The sequence below is a fragment of the Scyliorhinus torazame genome, chromosome 7 (genome assembly GCF_047496885.1).
Source record: "Scyliorhinus torazame isolate Kashiwa2021f chromosome 7, sScyTor2.1, whole genome shotgun sequence".
NCBI classification, from domain to species: domain Eukaryota; kingdom Metazoa; phylum Chordata; class Chondrichthyes; order Carcharhiniformes; family Scyliorhinidae; genus Scyliorhinus; species Scyliorhinus torazame.
In genome coordinates, this window is record NC_092713.1 from 312,355,028 (window position 1) to 312,375,924 (window position 20,897).

The 20,897-nt window shown below is 42.6% G+C and overlaps 1 protein-coding gene across 4 annotated transcripts in view; it reads left to right on the plus strand.

The window, feature by feature from the left end:
* LOC140427203 (protocadherin alpha-C2-like) overlaps positions 1 to 20,602 on the plus strand; it is a 213,326-nt gene extending 192,724 nt beyond the window's left edge. For 2 of the 4 annotated variants that reach the window (XM_072512801.1, XM_072512798.1), the window contains 2 exons: positions 8,721 to 8,820; positions 17,324 to 20,602. In XM_072512801.1, the coding sequence (XP_072368902.1) occupies positions 8,721 to 8,820; positions 17,324 to 17,480 (257 nt within the window). In that variant the 3' untranslated portion in view covers positions 17,481 to 20,602. The remainder of the gene's footprint in view (positions 1 to 8,720; positions 8,821 to 17,323) is intronic. The other 2 variants (XM_072512802.1, XM_072512799.1) reach the window with 1 other exon arrangement.
* The last annotated feature ends 295 nt before the right edge of the window (positions 20,603 to 20,897 follow it).

A 20,897-nucleotide genomic window follows, 5' to 3' on the forward strand; every position in this document is an offset into this window, starting at 1 on the left:
CCATGGTACCCTCACACTGCCAAGTCCTCCCTGCCTGACAGGGACATACCTATCAAGGACATGTCGTATTTGTTCCTTACAAGCTCCACTTTTCATTTGTGCCTTTCCCTGACAGTTTCTGTTCCCATCTTATGCTCCCTAATTCTTGCCTAATCGCATCATAATTACCCCTCCCCCAATTATAAACCTTGCCCTGCCGTATGGCCCTATCCCTCTCCATTGCAATAGTGAAAGACACCGAATTGTGGTCACTATCACCAAAGTGCTCTCCCATAAACAAATCTAACACTTGGCCCGGTTCATTACCCAGTACCAAATCCAATGTGGCCCCCCCTCTTGTCGGCCTATCCACATATTGTGTCAGGAAACCCTCCTGCACACACTGTACAAAAACTGCCCCATCCGAATTGTTCGACCTATAGAGGTTCCAATCAATATTTGGAAAGTTAAAGTCACCCATGACAACGACCCTGAGACCTCCACACCTATCCATAATCTGTTTTGCAATTTCTTCCTCCACATCTCTATTACTATTTGGGAGCCTATAGAAAACTCCTAACATCGTGCCCGCTCCTTTCCTATTTCTAACTTCAGCCCATATTACCTCAGTAGGCAGATCTCCTTCGAACTGCCTTTCTGCAGCCGTTAAACTATCCTTGATTAACAATGCGACTCCTCCACCTCTTTTACCACCTTCCCTACTCTTACTGAAACATCTATACCCCGGAACGTCCAACAACCATTCCTGTCCCTGTTCTAACCATGTCTCCGTAATGGGCACAACATCATAGTCCCAAGTACCAATCCACGCTCCAAGTTCACCTACCTTATTCTGGATGCTCCTTGCACTGAAGTAGACACACTTCAACCCACCTTTCTGTCTGCCGGTACACTCCTGCAACCTTGATACCCTCCTCAGTACCTCACTACTCTCAACACTGGCTTCTGGACTGCAGCTCATTTTCCCAGCCCCCTGACAAATTTAGTTTAAACACCCCCGAAGAGTCGTAGCAAATTTCCCTACCAGGATATTGGTGCCCCTCTGGTTCAGGTGCCAACCGTCCTGTCTATACAGGTCCCACCTTCCCCAGAATGTGCTCCAATTACCCATGTAACTGAAACCCTCCCACCTACACCATCCCTGCAGCCATGTGTTTATCTGCACTCTCTCCCTGTTCCTCACCTCGCTAGCACGTGGCATCGGCAACAAACCAGAGATGACAACATGGTTTGTCTTGGCTCTCAGCTTCCACCCTAGCTCCCTAAATTCCTGTTTTAAATCCCCGTCCCTTCTCTTACCTATGTCGTTGGTACCGATGTGTACCACGACTTGTGACTGTTCCCCCTCCCCCTTAAGGATTCTGAAAGCACGGTCCGAGATGTCACGGACCGTGGCACCCGGGAGGCAACATACCATCCGTGAGTCTCTTTCGTTGCCACAGAACCGTCTATCTGTCCCTCTAACTATCAAATCCCCAATAACTATTGCTCTCCTGCTCTCCCTCCTTCCCTGCTGAGCCACAGGGATGGACTAAGTGCTGGAGATCCATTCACCGTGGCTTACCCCTGGTAGGTTGTCCCCCTCAACAGTATCCAAAGCGGTATACTTGTTACTGAGGGGAACAACCACAGAGGATCCCTGTACTGACTGCTTCCTCCCAGCCCCTCTCACCGTCACCCATCTATCTTGATTCTTCGGAGTAACTACGTCCCTGAAGCTACTATCTATGACCACCTCTGCCTCCCGAATGATCCGAAGTTCATCCAGCTCCAGCTCCAGTTCCCTAACATGGTGTCTGAGGAGCAGGAGATGGGTGCACTTCCCACAGGTGAAATCAGCAGGGACACTGACAGCGTCCCTCACCTCAAACATTCTGCAGGAGGAACATTGCACTGCCTTCCCTGCCATCCCCTCTAGATAAAACAAGAAAAAAAAAGAAAGAGCTTACCTGTTATTCACTCTACCCCTTAGGTTAGAGGAGGTTGAAGGGTGACAGGTAATTGACAGGTAGTACTTCAGATTCACCAATTTATAATTGTAACTGAAAGAAAGTTAATAAGCAACAGACAGTGTTTTCAAGCATTATGACCACATTAATATTTCAGGCATCTCATTGACTCTGGTTAGATAACTGTATGTGTTTTGTCTAAATCATGGACATGCTAATATATAATATAGTAATGTTAATGACCTGGTCTGCTTAATTTATATTATTTAAGCACATTTATTCATCACATGCATTTAAATCTTTGCTAATAAATCTGATCAATTTATTCACATTTAAAGAATAACATATCATATTTTCAAAACTTTCTAGTCAGTGAACATGAAGATAAAAAAAATGTATCTGGAGTCAGCAGGATGCAATTAATTTTTGATGTGTTTCAGAGAATTCAAAGCTAAGGTGATGAGTGTAAGGATATATGAGCATGGATTATTACTTAGAATAAACTGATAGGCTTTATATGGAATTATACATCTAGCTGGTCTGGAGTATTGTAGAGTTAAAGCACACTTTAGGCAAGTACACAGATTTGTCGAGCGAGCTGTTCAGCCCAGCAGAAGTGAGGCTGAGAATAGTGTGCCAATTGATGAATTGGTACCAGAGTGACACGAGAAATACCCTTTTGTAATAAAGATTGGAAGAGATAAGGGACGAAGGGCTACATATGGCCACACATGCATGAAATAACAAACCAAAAAGACAAGTGAAATGAGGAAATGTTCCTGACTTAACCACTGTACAAAATTGACGCTGCAAGAGAACATGCACAGAAGGTAATGGCATGATGAAATCAGTGATTAACTATACAAATACAATCTACACTGTTGTACTTTAGGAACTGGGCTGAGTAAAGTGACAAAGAAAGACAAGTTAGAGGGACTCCAGTGATTCCAATAGTTGTTCTTGGGAGCAAAGGTAAATTGAGTGAAAAATGAAATCCCAGACTGTGGAAGCCCGGAAAGGATTCCAGTAAAAGGATGATGTGACGCGCTTTGTTTCCAGAATAGGAAGGACCCAGGCAGAAAGAGCCATGTCTACAAGGGAGAACAAGCACCAAATGTTCAGAGGATGAATGAATAGCAGTATTGGGGGGCAAGGAGAGTGAATACTTCTGTCCTTTCCCTTCTTGGACCAGATTTGCATCTAATTCAGACAAATTGTCGTTTTATCCCTGGCAGCTGTTCAGCGTGTTTAGAAAATAACTTTGGCAGGCCCTACGCCTGTATTCAGTGCACTGAATTTCCCACAGGATTACAACAGGAGTATAATAAATAAATAGAGTCAATTAGTTCTCCATTAACATTTTGAAAAACACATCACTAGCAAAAACATAGTCAGTGCCAAGTTTAACTTAACTCATTGAGAATTGGTACAGTGCAGAGCACTCTTTTATACCATACAACATGCGTTAATGATATACAGTTTGAAAGAAACAAAACCTATTTTCAGGAACAATAAGGCAATGTGGGTCAAATAAAGTCTTCGACCTGAAATATTAATGCTAACATTATTGATGACCTGGTCACTCATCTCATTGCTCTTTGTGAGACATTGTTGTGTGCAAAATGGCTGCCTCATTTGCCTACATGACAACAGCGATTGTAATTCAGTGTTCGCTTTGCAATGCTTGTGAGGGATGTGATAAGGTATTTTATAACTGGAAGTTTTTTCTTTTTCTTTCCCTAGCATAGGAGCGATGAAGCAAAATGTAGAAACTCAGCTTTTGCTCTGGTTGAAATCAGCTAATTGAGCAGAGCCCAGGGACCTTCTGCACAATGGGCAGTTTATGGACTCACTTACCCATTGGGGGAAACTATGATGTATAAATATTCCCATTCTGGCAAATGCCTGGGCTCATGAATGGTTTCCAAATCTGACCAGACAATGAATACAGCATTAAAGAGTAAAGGATTGGTTTGCTGTGGTGCATGAGTTTCCCCACGGTTAATATTTTGAATCATTGAGTTAACTTATTTAGACACATCAGCTGTTCTTGCATCAGCTTTGTGGTGGATGCAGATACCTGAATCCTATTTTCCGAACTAACCCTCCACTGTGTTGCATGTCTGTTCAGAAGGTTTTTGTTCACTATAGTACGGACACCATTCGTATGCATTGGTGGTCTGCACACTGAGCTGCTTGTCATGGATGATGTTACTAATGGCACTTTGATTGATGGATTCATTTCTAGGGGCTGGTTTAGCACACTGGGCTAAATAGCTAGCTTGTAATGCAGAATAAGGCAGCAGCGCGGGTTCAATTCCCGTATCGGCCTCCCTGAATAGGTGCCAGAATGTGGCGACTAGGGGCTTTTCACAGTAACTTCATTGAAGCCTACATGTGACAATAAATTATTATTATTTTCTGACTTTCCGACACAAGATGAGAAGTGAGCTTATGCAGTTCCTCTGAAATATCTCAGGATACTGCATTGTAAATTCTATGATAATCTATGCTGCCATTTATTCTTTGAGAGCTCTTGACATTAACAGCATATACAAAATGCCCCAAATTACACCTTCAGTGTGCCTGAGTTACATTGATTTCATGTTTCTGTAACTATGTTGTGCAATTAATTTGTCTCCATTTTGGGAAAGGTTTGTTTTATATTTTTGATTTCCATTATTTATTATTTTTCCTGTCCTCCCCCTCAGATCTATTGACGTTAAAATTCCTTTGGTTGCTTTGTGCAGCTATGCTAAAAATGTATTTGTAAAGATTTCCTCTCATCAGTATTTCTGGTGAAGTCATATCACTTAGTGATAGAATAGGGAAAATGATCTGATTGGTATTGTTCTACTAATGTGCGATACGTTTGTCGTGTTGGGTGTTCTGGTTCACAAACAAGCCAACAATGCTGGAAGTGGTGTGACGCTATTTTATTAACTGTTCAACTATGCTAACATACTGTAAACGTGGGTATGAGCAATACCAGCTTAACTGTGGACCCTTTCCTATCGCTAGCTATGGTGAGGCACCCAGCACATGGTGAATGTCTGTGATGCAGGCTGTGAGCTCTGTGCTCTGAGCTGGCTGCTACTAGAATGAGTGGGAACTCTCCTGTCCCCTGTCTTTATAGTGCTTGTGCTCTCACTGGTGATTGGCTGCAGTGTTATGTATGCTGGGTGGTCCTACTGCATGTCCATCAGTGTGTGTATGTGATTGCACCATAATGTACTGATGTATATTATGACAACTTTCATACTAAATCTGTCTGCAATATTTTTAACTCTGGTATTTAACCATTTAAGAATAACAGAAAATATACTTTTAGTAACTTGAGGACTCCAGTGGTTAAATTAACATTAATTTATTAAACTATTTACAGAGGTCTGCGCAAAGCAGCATATCGTTCCAGTAAAGGCCATGCGAGGACAGCTAGCCACACGAGGCCCGGCTTTGGGCAGCTTTTATATTAGTACATAACGAGCCCAAGGCAGGTGGCCTCCGCCTCCTATCTGAGGAACTCGTACTCCACGAGTTCCATGGGGAGATCAATGATAGTTTCCCTGTGCTTCTCATGGGGAGCATCACAATACTTCAAAGTGGTTTGGATTTTATTGAAAATACCTGAGTCAATCCTCACAACATAATTACAAATGCAATCATATCTAAGCAGAGTAATTCTTACACCCCTTTCTTCAGGGGTGGGGAGCAAAAATTGGAAGGATAAAAGAAAAATGTATTAGAAAAAAGTCAAATGTATCATTGTATATATTAGTCACTCACACCTCAAAAGATATATCAATTTTATGTGTTGTGAACTGTTGTATAAAAAAACGTTGTCATTCTTGATCAATATTCAGCCTCGGATGAGACACAAATTCTTCCACACACCATCAGGAATAGCAAAGTCAACTCTTCAGCATCACTGCCGCCCACCCCTGTTAGGAATGTTGATGTCTTATCAGAAACTGAAGCCCCCTGCCCCCCAGAAACCACATCCAGCACACACACACCACCACACACGCACACACACACGACACTTGGTATCTTGTTCAACCTTGAGTTTAGCTTCAGACCCCACCACAAAAAACATTTACTTTCACCATCACAGTATTTCTTACCCTTGTGTCTACCTGAGCTCTGAGCCATTGAAACCTCTTTTAGCTCACCATCTGTTTTCTTCATTGCAATCTGTGAAGCACTTTGGGATATTCTTTGTTTGAGGTGTATGACAGAAATGTAAGCTGTTATTGTGTCCCTGTACTTATCTATAGCTACATCCGTAGTCTTGCCCTACCTAATCTCAAGGACTTTGTCCCCTCACTTCCACTTTGCTCCTCAGACTTTGGCCTCATGTGACCCCCCCCTCCATACCTATTTGCCCATCATAGGTGACAGAGCCTTCAGATACATTTACCCTCATGACTAGAACCCTCTTACAAGACTGCTCTGCATCTCCATTTCTTACTTCATCTTAAAAAAAGGTTTCAAAATCCTTCTTTTCAACCAAACTTTAGATCATTCGGCCTAATGTTTACCATTGTAACAGGATATCCTGTCTCTTACCTACCTCTATCTTGAAAATTGCTGAAAAAAGAAATGCTGTTGAAGTTTTTAATCTTGCACTCATCAGGATGATGTCTCTTTGCGCCCTATCTTATCAATGACTGGTTCTGCACATCTGCAATCAGTTCTCAGCATATTTTCCACATACATGGTGAAAGATCCTTCACCTATCTGAAGACCATCTCGGACTTGCATATCGATAACAATTCTGTGCCCATGTGCTTGATTGACATTGTTAGCCTACTCACCAATGTACCACTCCAGGAAGTCATAGTCATTGGAACTGCATCACTGTATCATGGTGATCTAGACATGCCACTATTGTCTGTACCTGCAGTCACTGAATTTATGAACTCAGCAACTCGTGCAGTTGAGTTCAATTTTGATGGCACCACGTATGCCCAAATAGGTGGTATTCTCCGTTCCTGCAGCCGGCCAATGGGGATTCCCCATTGTGAGCCACGCCCATGCCACCAGGAAACACCCGGGCATGGGTGCGTGCCGGCGGGAGGAGGATCCCACCGACGGAGAATCCCACAGCACATGTTTGCTATATTTGAATCCACCACCATATGTAAGAATTTCTTTACACATCTTAACGGACTCCATCCTGCTCTCAAATTCACCTTTGAAATGGAGCAGAGAGTCAAATCAGCTCTCTTTCCTTGATGAAAGCAAGTTGAGAAATCTGCCAACAATCCTTTACTGCTGTCTATCTCAAGCCTTTCTTTACTGGTTAGATTGACGGCACCCTCATAGATAGGGCGAGAGCCACTTGCTCGCCATGCAAGATTGATGTGGAAATAAGGTGCATCAAAGCCATCCTGTGGAAGAACAGATACTCTGATCAGATCATTGCTTCTTGTATTTCACAAAAACTCATGAATATGTCTGAGGCTGCCTCTTTCAGTCCTGAAAAGTACCCAATCTATCTCAGATTACCCCGGAAGGGTAAGTCTTCGCAAAAATCCCAGCAACTGGTGGAGCTAGCCATTTCACAGTATTGCTATGCAGTAACAATACAAGTTGTATGTTCCACAAGCTGGATGCTACCATCAAGCCGAAAAGACATTCTGCCTATCACACAAATGCTAATGAGGCATGTAAATTTCAGTGCTGGCCATATGTCCCAGTGGTTGGCGGATTGTATCGAACAGCACGTCCCTTTGCTGTTCGCAACAGGCAAAGTACCAACTGTACCCAACCAGCCCTTGCTGTCAAAACCCAAAACATAGTATCCAACATTAGGTGTGATTTTGTGTTTGGACAGCACTTGCTAAACAATTCTGAATGTGCTAAAAATGACACTGCAAACCAATTTAAGATTATCGGTCAGGATCGCAGTGTGATTCATTTGTGCATGCGAGAAGCCGTATATACTCACATACAGGGTCTTGTCCTTTGCACACAGAAGGAGCATGTCCATGTATTGCACCTCCTTTGACTAAACAGAAGCCTGGGGAACAGCCTTTCCCTTGTTCATTCCCCATGGAAATACCTGAAACAATCAATAAGAAGTCTTACAACACCAGGTTAAAGTCCAATAGGTTTGTTTCAAATCACTAGCTTTCGGAGCACTGCTCCTTCTTCAGATGGCCTTTCACCTGATGAAGAAGCAGTGCTCCGAAAGCTAGTGATTTGAAACAAACCTGTTGGACTTTAACCTGGTGTTGTAAGACTTCTTACTGTGCTCACTCCAGTCCAACGCCGGCATCTCCACATCATGGCTACCATTAAACAATCAGAGTTGATCTGCCGAGTTTGAATTAAATTTAAATTATTGGAGTTAACTGTTCCAAGGTGCATTTTGCATGGCAATGCCTCTACCTATCAGAGTCCACTTTCCAACGCATCAGCACTCACTTCTTATGCAGCATGAATTGCTGTTCCCTTTACAATTGGTGTTCTTGCCAATCTGTCCTGATGAGTGCAAGACGAAAAACGTCAACGAGTCTCTTTTTTCAGCAATACTCAAGTTCTGAATGGCCAAATGAGTATTTGTCCACCTCAATCTGTGAATTGCATTTGGATTTTTTTTGAGTTAACATGTCAAACGTCAGTGGCTGTTGCCATTGTTATTGTTGCTGCTGATGTTGTGTGATAGAGTTTGAATTGTTGAATGTGCCTAACGTACACCCAGATGCACTTTTGCAACACAAGTGAAACTTTAACTTTATGTACCTTCTTTTATCTTCTTTACAGAGCTTCATACAAGTGGAGCATGTATCAGTAATTCAAGCGTGGAGTTCAGTGCACCTCTTATTGGCAGCCTGCATGGTCCAATGGCTGCAAATCAGACACGGTAACCGCTACACTTGAATTCCTGATATGCGCTTCAATCTGTGCCTTGAGCACACAATGATTGCACTAACCCTTTTGCACAATAGCTTTAAAATTATTTTATGTGTATGTCAGTGTGCTGCTGCTTAACCTTCTGCTCTATACTTTAGCCGAGGCATTAATCCATTTGAAATAAATAAGTTGTCTTTTAATAAATCAATGCAACCTCCTTAATATGCCATAATGTCAAGGCCAACAAGTTTTTAAAGACATTCTATAGGGAGGTGGCTGTACCTGTTTTCACTTTTTGATTCCCAAATGCTTGGAAACCTGCCACTACAAGCAGGAAACGTGAAGTCTATTCTTCCCATCTGTGTTAAATATTCATTTGTTACCTCTTTTTGGAGTTATTCACTAAATTCTCAGGGTTCATTGAAGTAAGGAGCCAGATCAAAGGTCCTTAATGCCAGGATGGGACTAAACCCCCAATGGCTAAGTTGGGAAATGTATTATGATTGGTTTTGTGTGATTTATTGACACAGACAAGTAAGGTCCCATATCCAATCCCTGGTCTGCACTGAGTCCCCTGAGATGGCAGTAGAAATGCTGTACGTTATTGACAATACACTGTTGAGAAAGGCAGTCGGGTTCACATTACTGATAGTTTGCCTGCTGGAAAGTGTTCACATGTATGGTACATGAATGGTCCCTTCCATAATATCCCCACAGGTAAACAGTCTGAAACACTCACTAATTTCACAAGTGGTAAATAGAAGGATGCACTAAAGGGCAGCCAGCACTAGGAGAGGACGATGAAGAGACAGGCAAGTTGAAGGAACAAAAGGATTGCAAAGAAAAGTAAAATATAGTTTCACATCCTTATGATTCTTATATCCAGTCATTTATTCCACCGCTTTAAATTAGTCATTAAAATTCCCCATCTGTACATCTTGTTTATTCTGCATGGGATATGGGTATCACTCACAAGGTTAACATTTGTCGCCCATCCTGAATTGCACTTTGATACTCTGTATCAAAGTGCAATGTACTTTAATACATTGTTGTGGATCTGGAGACACGTGTCGGCCAGACCAGGTAAGGATGGCAGATTTCCTTCCATACATGACATGAGATGCCCTTATACAATGTTAAAGTACTGGTTGAGCAAAAGGAATGTTAAGGAATGGAAACTCTCCTTGAAACATCCTTCGATCAATAAGTAATTGGAATTTCATTTTTAAGTACAAATTTAAATAGGAGCTCGAGTAGATCATATGGCCCCGCGGGCTGGCTCTGCCATTCAGTACAACCATGGCTGCTCATCAGTACTCTACTCACCCACATTATCCTGATGTCTCTTCATCCCCTCAATGTTAAAAAAAAAGCTACCGCTTTCATTCTTGAATATATTTAACCACTCAGCAGCCAGGATTCTCTAGAATAGAGGCAATGAAATGCATGTAGGGTCAGTTAAACGAAGGACAAACTAAACCTCTCTGTATTATAAAGGAAATTAGTGCGGGCAAGAAAAATGTGATGTGTTCAATAAAAATATTTTGTTTTAAGAAGATTCACAACCCTCTGAGTGAAGGAATTTCTCCTCATCTGAGATTTAAATAGCCTGTTGTGTTCCGTAGTTCCCCTAACGGTGAAGACACATACAGAACATAAATGCGTTGAACCAGAATGATGGTTTATTGTTAGTCACGTGGGAAGATAACTAACAGATCTATGTATAACCAAAGTTAATCAAGTTCCTAGGGAGCTACTCTAAGTGCGAATGTCCTTCTATCCGTACTACCACCAACTACCAAGTCCCGTCAGTCACATGATGCATGTCTGACGCCATCCATTGGCAGGAGGTCTTACCTGTGATTACATACATTGGTAAACGGCTTTATACACTTGTACAGTTATATACAGATGTGCATGTATGCACATCACCACATAGCCAACCAGCAGAGGGCAGTAGAGCGGAGCTGCTGATTGGCTGTTGAGGGGGCAATTTGCATACATCTGTTGTGCTCACCCTAACTTGAAGGTGTAACTGAGCAAGAGGCCCTAGCTGTTCAATTGAAGACAAGCATCCAGCAGAGGGCAGTAGAGTGGAGATGCTGATTGGCTGTTGCAGGGGCAATCTGCATACGTCTGTTGTGCTCACCCTAACCTGAAGGTGTACCTGAGCAAGAGACCCTAGCTGTTCAAGTGAAGACAAGCATCCAGCAGAGGGCAGTAGAGTGGAGCTGCTGATTGGTTGTTGCGGGGGCAATTTGCATACGTCTGTTGTGCTCACCCTAACTTGAAGGTGTACCTGAGCAAGAGACCCTAGCTGTTCAAGTGAAGGCAAGCATCCAGCAGAGGGCAGTAGAGCGGAGCTGCTGATTGGTTGTTGCAGGGGCAATTTCCATACGTCTGTTGTGCTCACCCTAACTTGAAAGTGGTTTGTGGAGGAGCTGTTGTCACGTCGGGTACAGGTTGGGCCATGGGGTACAGGTCTCTGGCACAGAGTCTGTCCCTGTTGCTCAGAAGGGAAGGGGGGAGAGGAGTAGAGCATTAGTCATTGGAGACTCTGTAGTTAGGGGGATAAATAGGAGTTTCTGTGGGAACGAGAGAGACTCGCGGTTGGTGTGTTGCCTCCCAGGTGCCAGGGTGTGTGATGTCTCGGACCGTGTTTTCGGGATCCTTAAGGGGGAGGGGAAGCAGCCCCAAGTCGTGGTCCACATAGGTACCAACGACATAGGTAGAAGAAGGGATAGGGATATAAGGCAGGAATTCAGGGAGCTAGGGTGGAAACTTACATCGAGGACAAACAGAGTTATTATCTCTGGGTTGTTACCCGCGCCATGTGATAGCGAGACGAGGAATAGAGAGAGAGAGGAGTTGTACACGTGGCTACAGGGATGGTGCAGGAGGGAGGGTTTCAGAATTCTGGATAATTGGGGCTCATTCTGAGGTCGGTGGGACCTCTACAAACGGGATGGTCTCCACCTGGACCAGAGGGGTACCAATATCCGGGGGGGGGGGGGGAATTTGCTAATGGTCTTCGGGAGGGTTTAAACTAGTTCAGCAGGGGATTGGGAACCTGAATTGTAGCTCCAGTATACAGGAGGTTGAGAGTAGTGAGCCATTTCGGAGACATGGATAGAGCAGGGACAGGAATGGTTGTTGCAGGTGCCGGGGTTTAGATATTTCAGTAAGCTCAGGGAAGGTGGTAAAAGAGGGGGAGGGGTGGCATTGTTAGTCAAGGACAGTATTATGGTGGCAGAAAGGACGTTTGATGAGGACTCGTCTACTGAGGTAGTATGGGCTGAGGTTAGAAACAGGAAAGGAGAGGTCACCCTGTTAGGGGTTTTCTATAGGCCTTCGAAAAGTTCCAGAGATGTAGAGGAAAGGATTGCAAAGATGATTCTGGATAGGAGCGAAAGCAACAGGGTAGTTGTTATGGGCGAGTTTAACTTTCCAAATATTGACTGGAAACGCACTTTACTTGGGTCCGTTTTTGTCCAATGTGTGCAGGAGGGTTTCCTGACACAGTATGTAGATAGGCCAATGAGAGGCGAGACCATATTGGATTTGGTACTGGGTAATGAACCAAGACAGGTGTTAGATTTGGAGGTAGGTGAGCACTTTGGTGATAGTGACCACAATTCGATTACGTTTACTTTAGTGATGGAAAGGGATCGGTATATACCGCAGGGCAAGAGTTATATCTGGGGGAAAGGCAATTATGATGCGATGAGTAAAGACTTAGGATGCATTGGATGGAGAGGAAAACTGCAGGGGATGGGCACAATGGAAATGTGGAGCTTGTTCAAGGAACAGCTACTGCGTGTCCTTGATAAGTATGTACCTGTCAGGCAGGGAAGAAGTGGTTGAGCAAGGGAACCATGGTTTACTAAAGCAGTCGAAACACTTGTCAAGAGGAAGAAGGAGGCTTATGTAAAGATGAGACATGAAGGTTCAGTTAGGGCGCTCAAGAGTTACAAGTTAGCTAGGAAGGAATGAAAGAGAGAGCTAAGAAGAGCCAGGAGGGGACATGAGAAGTCTTTGGCAGGTAGGATCAATGATAACCCTAAAGCTTTCTATAGATATGTCAGGGATAAACAAATGACTAGGGTAAGAGTAGGGCCAGTCAAGGACAGTATTGGGAAGTTGTGCTTGGAGTCCGAGGAGATAGGAGAGGTGCTAAATGAATATTTTTTGTCAGTATTCACACAGGAAAAAAACAATGTTGTTGAGGAGAATACTGAGATTCAGGCTACTAGATTGAAGGGCTTGAGGTTCATAAGGTGGAGGTGTTAGCAATTCTGGAAAGTGTGAAAATAGATAAGTCCCCTGGGCCGGATGGGATTTATCCTAGGATTCTCTGGGAAGCTAGGGAGGAAATTGCTGAGCATTTGGCTTTGATCTTTAAATGACCTTTGTCTACAGGAATAGTGCCAGAAGACTGGAGGATAGCAAATGTTGTCCCCTTGTTCAAGAAGGGGAGTAGAGACAACCCCAGTAACTACAGACCAGTGAGCCTTAATTCTGTTGTAGGCAAAATCTTGGAAAGGTTTATAAGAAATAGGATGTATAATCAGCTGGAAAGGAATAATTTGATTAGAGATAGTCAACACGGTTTTGTAAAGGGTATGTCATGCCTCACAAACCTTATTGAGTTCTTTGAGAGGGTGACCAAACAGGTAGATGAGGGTAAAGCAGTTGATGTGGTGTATATGGATTTCAGTGAAGCTTTTGATAAGGTTCCCCACGGTAGGCTACTACAGAAAATACGGAGGCATGGGATTTCGGGTGATTTAGCAGTTTGGATCAGAAATTGGCTAGCTGGAAGAAGACAAAGGGTAGTGGTTGATGGGAAATGTTCAGACTGGAGTCCAGTTACTAGTAGTGTACCACCAGGATCTGTTTTGGGGCCACACGGTGTCCATGTACATAGATCCCTGAGAGTTGCCACCCAGGTTGAGAGGGTTGTTAAGAAGGCGAATGGTGTGTTAGCTTTTATTGGTAGAGGGATTGAGTTTCGGAGCCATGAGGTCATGTTGCAGCTGTACAAAACTCTGGTGCGGCCACATTTGGAGTATTGCGTGCAATTCTGGTCGCCGCATTATAGGAAGGATGTGGAAGCATTGGAAAGGGTGCAGAGGAGATTTACCAGAATGTTGCCTGGTATGGAGGGAAGATCTTATGAGGAAAGGCTGAGGGACTTCAGGCTGTTTTCGTTAGAGAGAAGATGGTTAAGAGGTGACTTAATTGAGGCATACAAGATGATCAGAGGATTGGATAGGGTGGACAGTGAGAGCCTTTTTCCTCGGATGGTGATATCTAGCACGAGGGGACATACCTTTAAATTGAGGGGAGATAGCTATAAGACAGATGTCAGAGGTAGGTTCTTTACTCAGAGAGTAGTAAGGGTGTGGAATGCCCTGCGTGCAACAGTAGTGGACTCGCCAACACTAAGGACATTCAAATGGTCATTGGATATACATATGGACGATAAGGGAATAGTGTAGATGGGCTTTAGAGTTGTTTCACAGGTCGGCGCAACATCGAGGGCCGAAGGGCCTGTACTGCGCTGTAATGTTCTATGTTCTATGTTCTTATCCTGAGACTATGGCCTCGAGTTCAACTTATCCAACCTGAAGGAACAGCCTCTCAGCATCTCTACTGCCAATCTTGCAATTTCTCAGTTTCATTAATTATCTCTTGTTCCTCTAAACTCCAGAGTATAATCGTGTATTTTACTCATTCTCTCCCCATAGGACTCTCATCTCAGAAATCAATCTAGTCTTTACCATCAGAACCACCTATTCATTGAAAGATTGGGAGGCAGGTATACAGTTCCATCCCATCAGGAACCATGTCAGTGTCCTATCATATGACCCTTTGTATTTAGTTTGTGAATCTAAAATGTGTCTGCACCCTCGGCTTCAGAGGCACTGACGATTGTTGATGTTTGATTTGTACTGCACCTCACCAAAATGACCAGTATGCATGTGAAAGCCTGGACAAAGGTGTTGACAGGTGACTCGTCCATCTTGCATACCATATATGGGCCTGATCATGACTTTGCCACATTAATTAAAACACACTTTCCAGCAGGAGTCACGACATAGTGACCAGGAGTAGCGGCTGTGGTTGAGTTATTCACCCTCCCTTATGCAGGATCATGGACATTTCTATTGCTACCTCAGTTGACATCAGCACAAAACCAGGGGATCAAACTGGGGCGGCCTTCCCTGTTTGTATGCTAGGTGCATGTTTCATAAAACGTTTTTTCTCTGTGCTGCTGAAGACCACACAACAGATGAAGAAATTTGCCTCTTCCTATTAAGTCCACTCAACAAGAACTGTCCAGAAAGCCCTTAAATGTAACTTCTTTATTTCTGCGTGTGCCTTCCATTTGACAAAGATATCCTCATTAATGAGCTGCTACTGTGCTGTGAATGAATATTTTGCAGCACTACACTGTTTCACAACATGTTCCTGGTGTGCTAAATCTTTCACATAATCCAAACTTGCAAAGAGAAATGTTTTACTCTTTCATTTACAGTGCTGACTGAATGTTAATCCAGGAGAGTGTAATCCTCTTTCAAATTGAACAGATTAGTATTTGGCAAAGCTATCTCTGCTTTCCTGCAGAAATGATGAGATATCAATTATTTAATTTAAGAGAAATATCATCTGAAATATTTATGTTACCAGTTCATGAGCATTAGCGTAAGAAACAATTCAATTCCAAGGCACACAACTGCTGGAGATATTTATTTGAATTTCTTACTTGGGAATAAAAAGGTTGCATTGAAGTAAAACCAGGCTTGACTCTGAACTTGGCCTTTAGATGCTAGGACCCTAAGATTTAAACAAATGACAAAGACCATTTCACCACTCTTCGCTCATCTTTTTGCCAAGGCCGTTTTGTCATCTGAAAATGAAATGAAAATCGCTTATTGTCACAAGTAGGCTTCAAATGAAGTTACTGTGAAAAGCCCCTAGTCGCCACATTCCGGCGTCTGTTCAGTGCCTGTTATCTTTCCACTGAAGTCCTCCATCACAGCGCCCAACTGTTTCTGATGTGATTCAGAGGTCTTGTTTTCATGACCTTAACTCCACTCCAATGGCAGAACTTCACTAGGAAGGGGGTTTGAAACACTGCCCCCACCTCAACATGGAGTAACCACTACAAACCCAGCAAATATGGAGCAGGATTGGCTTCAAGACCATCAGGCCCAATTTTCTTTCAATAACTCGAATGTTTCTCTGCGAAATATTTTGATGGTTGAAAACGTTAGCCCGATGTCCATCTTTTTTTTTGGAAAGGAAAGAAAGCTTTGACAAATCAACACAGAATGCGTAGTGGAATCAGGAATATGTTGCGCTGTGAACTGCTCGTTTAGGGAATGCTTTGATTGAAAGAACAGTGCGTTGTACTTTATAAAGCATCCTTGAAATTGCACCAGCATCTGGAAATCATGTTGGCTGAAGCTCCACATGTTGATCTAATTAGGGTTACATGAACAGTTTGGGCTTCCCTCACCGTCTAGAGGCATTTTCTTTTTTTCCCCAATTGATTTGAGTTTGGAAAATAGGAATTCTCACTAATAAGCTATGATCTTGTAGTATTGATAACCAACTTTCAGATGACACAATAAATAAATATCGCATCTACGCTCTCAGTTGGAAATAGTAATAACTCCCCTGATACTATTCGAAGAGTAGCAGGGGAGTTCTCCCTGGTTATTCTTTACAAACAGACATTCCCAGGTCAATGTACTATTGCTGCTTGTAAGATCTCACGCTCAACAAAATTGCCAGCTGCATTTCCTTCATTTTTTTCTTTGTTCTTTGTTCTCTTTGTTCTTCGTTTCAAGGTTTTTGATTTTTTTTTTTCCTGAGATACATTCAGACACTCTGAAGTCATGAAAGGCGCAGCGTAAATACAAGTCTTTCTTTTATTTTTTACATATTTTTGCCAAGAGAGAAAAACATGAAGTAAATAATTTTTAAAATTGCATTTTGGAAAACTGATTCTGGCCTCAAAGACAAGATAGCCAAGATGGTTCTAGTAATCAAGGACCCAAATTATCAGCGAAAATTAAGGAAGATTTATTCTAAGGCAGTTTTGTGAGGATATTGTTGGCAGCGACATCCCCACCACCCTCAGCTGTGATGCCCCCACCACCCTCAGCTGGAAGGTGTTTACACAGGTTGCAGAAATAAAGAGAAGAACACAGAAAAAGAGGCAGAATTTCCTGTAAGATTCTACTCACGGGAGAGGGAGAGCAAATGGCGTAATTAAGGGCCATTTTAGTGATAGGAATAAACTTGTGCCTCCAGGCATCCACATACTGGTGTTCAAATCGCAGACTGGGTAACAATTCCCCACAGTGCCAAATTGAAGAGCAACAAAAAATAAATGAAGCTTGGCCAGCTCTCTGACAACCATGCGTGAGGCGAAAGCAGTCTCACATTATTGTCTCGTCCTGGGGCTATCATTGACATTTTACTCAAAATCTCCTTTTCAGAGATCATCGAGGCAACTCCAGTCCGGGTAGCAGGAGGCCAGAGTTGGACCCCCAGGCTCGCGGTGAAATTCCCTGTTCACCAACAGGCCAACGACTATCTACACAACGTCTACATTCCCGGGACCACCACCACGCTCTCCGGGAAGTCAACTACTGAGCGTGAAGGGAAGAAATCTTTCATTACGTTTGGGAAGAAGAAGAAGAGTGGTAAATAAAGCTAAAAGGAAGCAGAATGGAATAGAATATAATGGTGAGAATTATAAAATAGAGCTGCATGACTGAAGCACGTTTTAAAAAAAAAAAATTACTAAATGTCACTTAAAAAGAAAATCACTGGGCCGGAGCAGGTCCTTTGCTGCACTAAGTATTAATTTGATAGGGAATGGAGTTTTTTTTATTGCATTTCCAATGAGCACTTCGGTACTCCTCAATTAAAAATGCTTTGGTACTCCTCAAATAAGCAAACTGGTGCCAACTGCACATACTCCGTTGGTTAAGGTGAGAGGCAGATAATTTTCCCTGGCAACCCAAGGATTCAGCGAACTTACTCCTGACTATGTGGATGTGATTCTGAGTATCATTGCCACATGGAACTTGCTAGGGATGCTGTCACTTCATCAAAAATGCCAGGAAACAAATACAATTGTCAACATTTCCGTCAATGAGGTACAAACACTAGCATTGGCTTTACTAAGGGACCATTTTGGGAATATTCCAACATAGTGCGCTATGAACTGATGGGATTTGAGTCCTTCTCCACCTCTGTGGTTCCTTCCATGGTAGGCTCCTGAATTCAGTTCTGCTGTAGGGGATGCTGGGCCCTGGGCTTGCATTGTCACCAAATAGCATTTCTTTGCTGTTTCTGTATAAATTTCACGAAGTGAGGGAGTGTGCTGAAGACCACCAACATCTGGGATGGCTGTAACCGGAGGTCTAGAAACAGATAGAAGAAGCAAGTTTTCTGAGTTTCTCAGTAAGGAGGAGGTAGGTTGCGAATAGCCCTTGGGCCATCCAATGAGAATCACTGGCATAGACCCATTTTGGTCATCACTTGTCAACTGAGGAGAGAGAGCTTTTCCAATTTAAGTCACAGAGAAATTGTGCCTTTCCTGGAGAAATGGAAGATTGATTCCTCCTCACTACCAGGATGGAGGGAAATTAAGGAAAACATTTAAAGAAAGTCCATTCCCTTCTGTAAACAACTGTAACACAAATGCTAGCAGCCACAATTTTAATTCAGTCAACCATTCATTGTATCGTGTCTTCATTTATTCAGTCCAACATGTTAAGCAGCCTTAATATGGATTAAGGTACAGTTTAAGAGTCCATTTTCTCATTGTGCATGTTGACCACACTGAGGGTTATCGCTTGCATTATATTTTCTGTAATTTATTCACTGTTTAACACCCCGTATTTAGCTTTGGGGGGGGGGGGGTGTAACAGATCAGAAAAGAGCAAAGAGAAGCAAACAATTGAAAAAGGAAAATAATTGAGGCCTCATTTCCTCCAATTGTTGAACTGGATCAGGTGTCAGACAGGATTGCCAGATGGAACTGCCATGAGCGCATCAAATGGCAGGGCAAGTCTGAAGGGCCAAACGGCCTGCTCCTGCACCTAAGTCCAAAGTTCCTACGTTCCTGTGGAGTACTAACTAGAAACAATATCGGGCCAAGAACATAATGTTGTCCATCTTACTGCTTTGGAGTGCCATCTGACCCTAGGATGGCAGTGGTGATGACTGGTCGGCATTCAGAAAGTCATGGCTTTGAGTGCCCTTTCATCTGCCTGGTGTAAAAAAAATGATGGAACAAGGTCTCTCAAGAGGGAAAGAATGGGCAATAAGAAAGGAAGAAAGAAGAGTATAATGAAATACCAAAAAAAAAGACAAGGTTATAAATGGGGCTAGGGTTGCCACCTATTACTGAAAGACCCCAAACTGGACAGGGCAGTTGGATCAGACAGAGCTGCAGAATGGAATACTGGGCTTGTGTTCTGAGGTACCCTTTGCTGAGGATGGAAATTCATCAAAAACGTAATAATTCCTCCACTCAAGAGACATGGAAGGGCGAATAAAACCCAGGAAGGTTTTAGCGTCTGCTTCAAAGTTTAGAAATTTCCAGACATGGGATAGATTTTGACTTTGATGGTGTAAAACAGATGATAAGTAAGTCAGCAAGCTCAGTTACCTCTCTCTAGATGTTTCTCTCTCAAAGTAGGTAGAAATAAAATCTGGTGGAGATGTCGAACCTGTTGCCAACTCGCTGTCATGCATGCGACAGCTTTGCACAACGTTAAGATCAGCAACCCTGGGCGTTGCTCTCAGCTGACCTCAGAACAGATAGTAAGGAGCGAACCTCAGTATCCCGAGCTCAGTGAGGAGCAATCACCTTGCCTTCCTGCTCCAGTCTTCAGCCTAACAATCGCTACGAAAAGATCCATGTGAAAAGTACCACTGGGACAAGGTGCGGGAGTCCAGGCTGCGCCCATGGACCCCTGCAGTCAGAGTCAGTGCCTTCAGGAGCAGAGAAAACACAGGACAGGGAGGGAAAAAAGCAATTGGAAGAGGGGAAAAGAAAGCGGGTCGTCCAGTTCAATCCCAGTTAGGTGGTAGACATGAATGGGGCTAAAGTTTTGTGGAACAGAGACTTGAACTATTTAGAGATTCTAATTCCTGTCATTTAACTTTATTTAAATACTAGCGATAACCCTATAACCTATTTTCTCTAACATTGGATCAATCAGCCATAGCTTTGAGATTAAAGCCTTGGTAGCCAGTGTAGGAGAAGTAGTCTGTAGCTGTTTTAATATGTAGGCATGCTGAATGTGTCCTGTGAGTATTGAAAATGAATATATCCATATTAAAGTATCTGTCCTATTTCTTAGAAAAATTAAAAGACTGAATTAGATCTGGAGACATTGTGAATCTCTGTAGTTTTTTGAAGTTTTTTGCTAATACTTGTTTTATTATACTGTGTGGTGTTGTGGATTTCTTATACACTGCTTTTTAAGTACAATAATCCTACTGTAGTGAAATATGAAGTGGTAGATTCTTTCTAATAATGTACATGTCTATTTCTGAGCTTTGCTTGCAATTGCTAACATCAGGATAATAGCCTGTATTACACCGAGTGAGTATATTGTGTCCTGTATTTTTCTTCGAAACTAAATTGCTGTAATCCTAGTGCAAAAATATTGCTTTCCTTTAATTGCAGTAGATTGTAGTAGTAATGTTTTGCTCTAAATTCAGTCTTTCCATTAAAAATTATTCCTTTAATCCAACCGTTGTGTCTGTGTTTTGATATTCAGAGGTTCTCGTTCAACAGGGTGACAAATTCAGATTTGGAATATATTACTGAGCTGCGTTTTCACATAAACAAGGGCTTGTAAATAACAATGAGGGCAAAGAAAGACTTTTTTTAAAAATAAATATTTTATTGAAAATTTTTGGTCAACCAACACAGTACATTGTGCATCGCTTACACAATATTATAACAACACAAATAACAATGACCTATTTTATAAACAAAAAATGAATAAATAATAAATACCAAAAATGAAAACTAACCCTAATTGG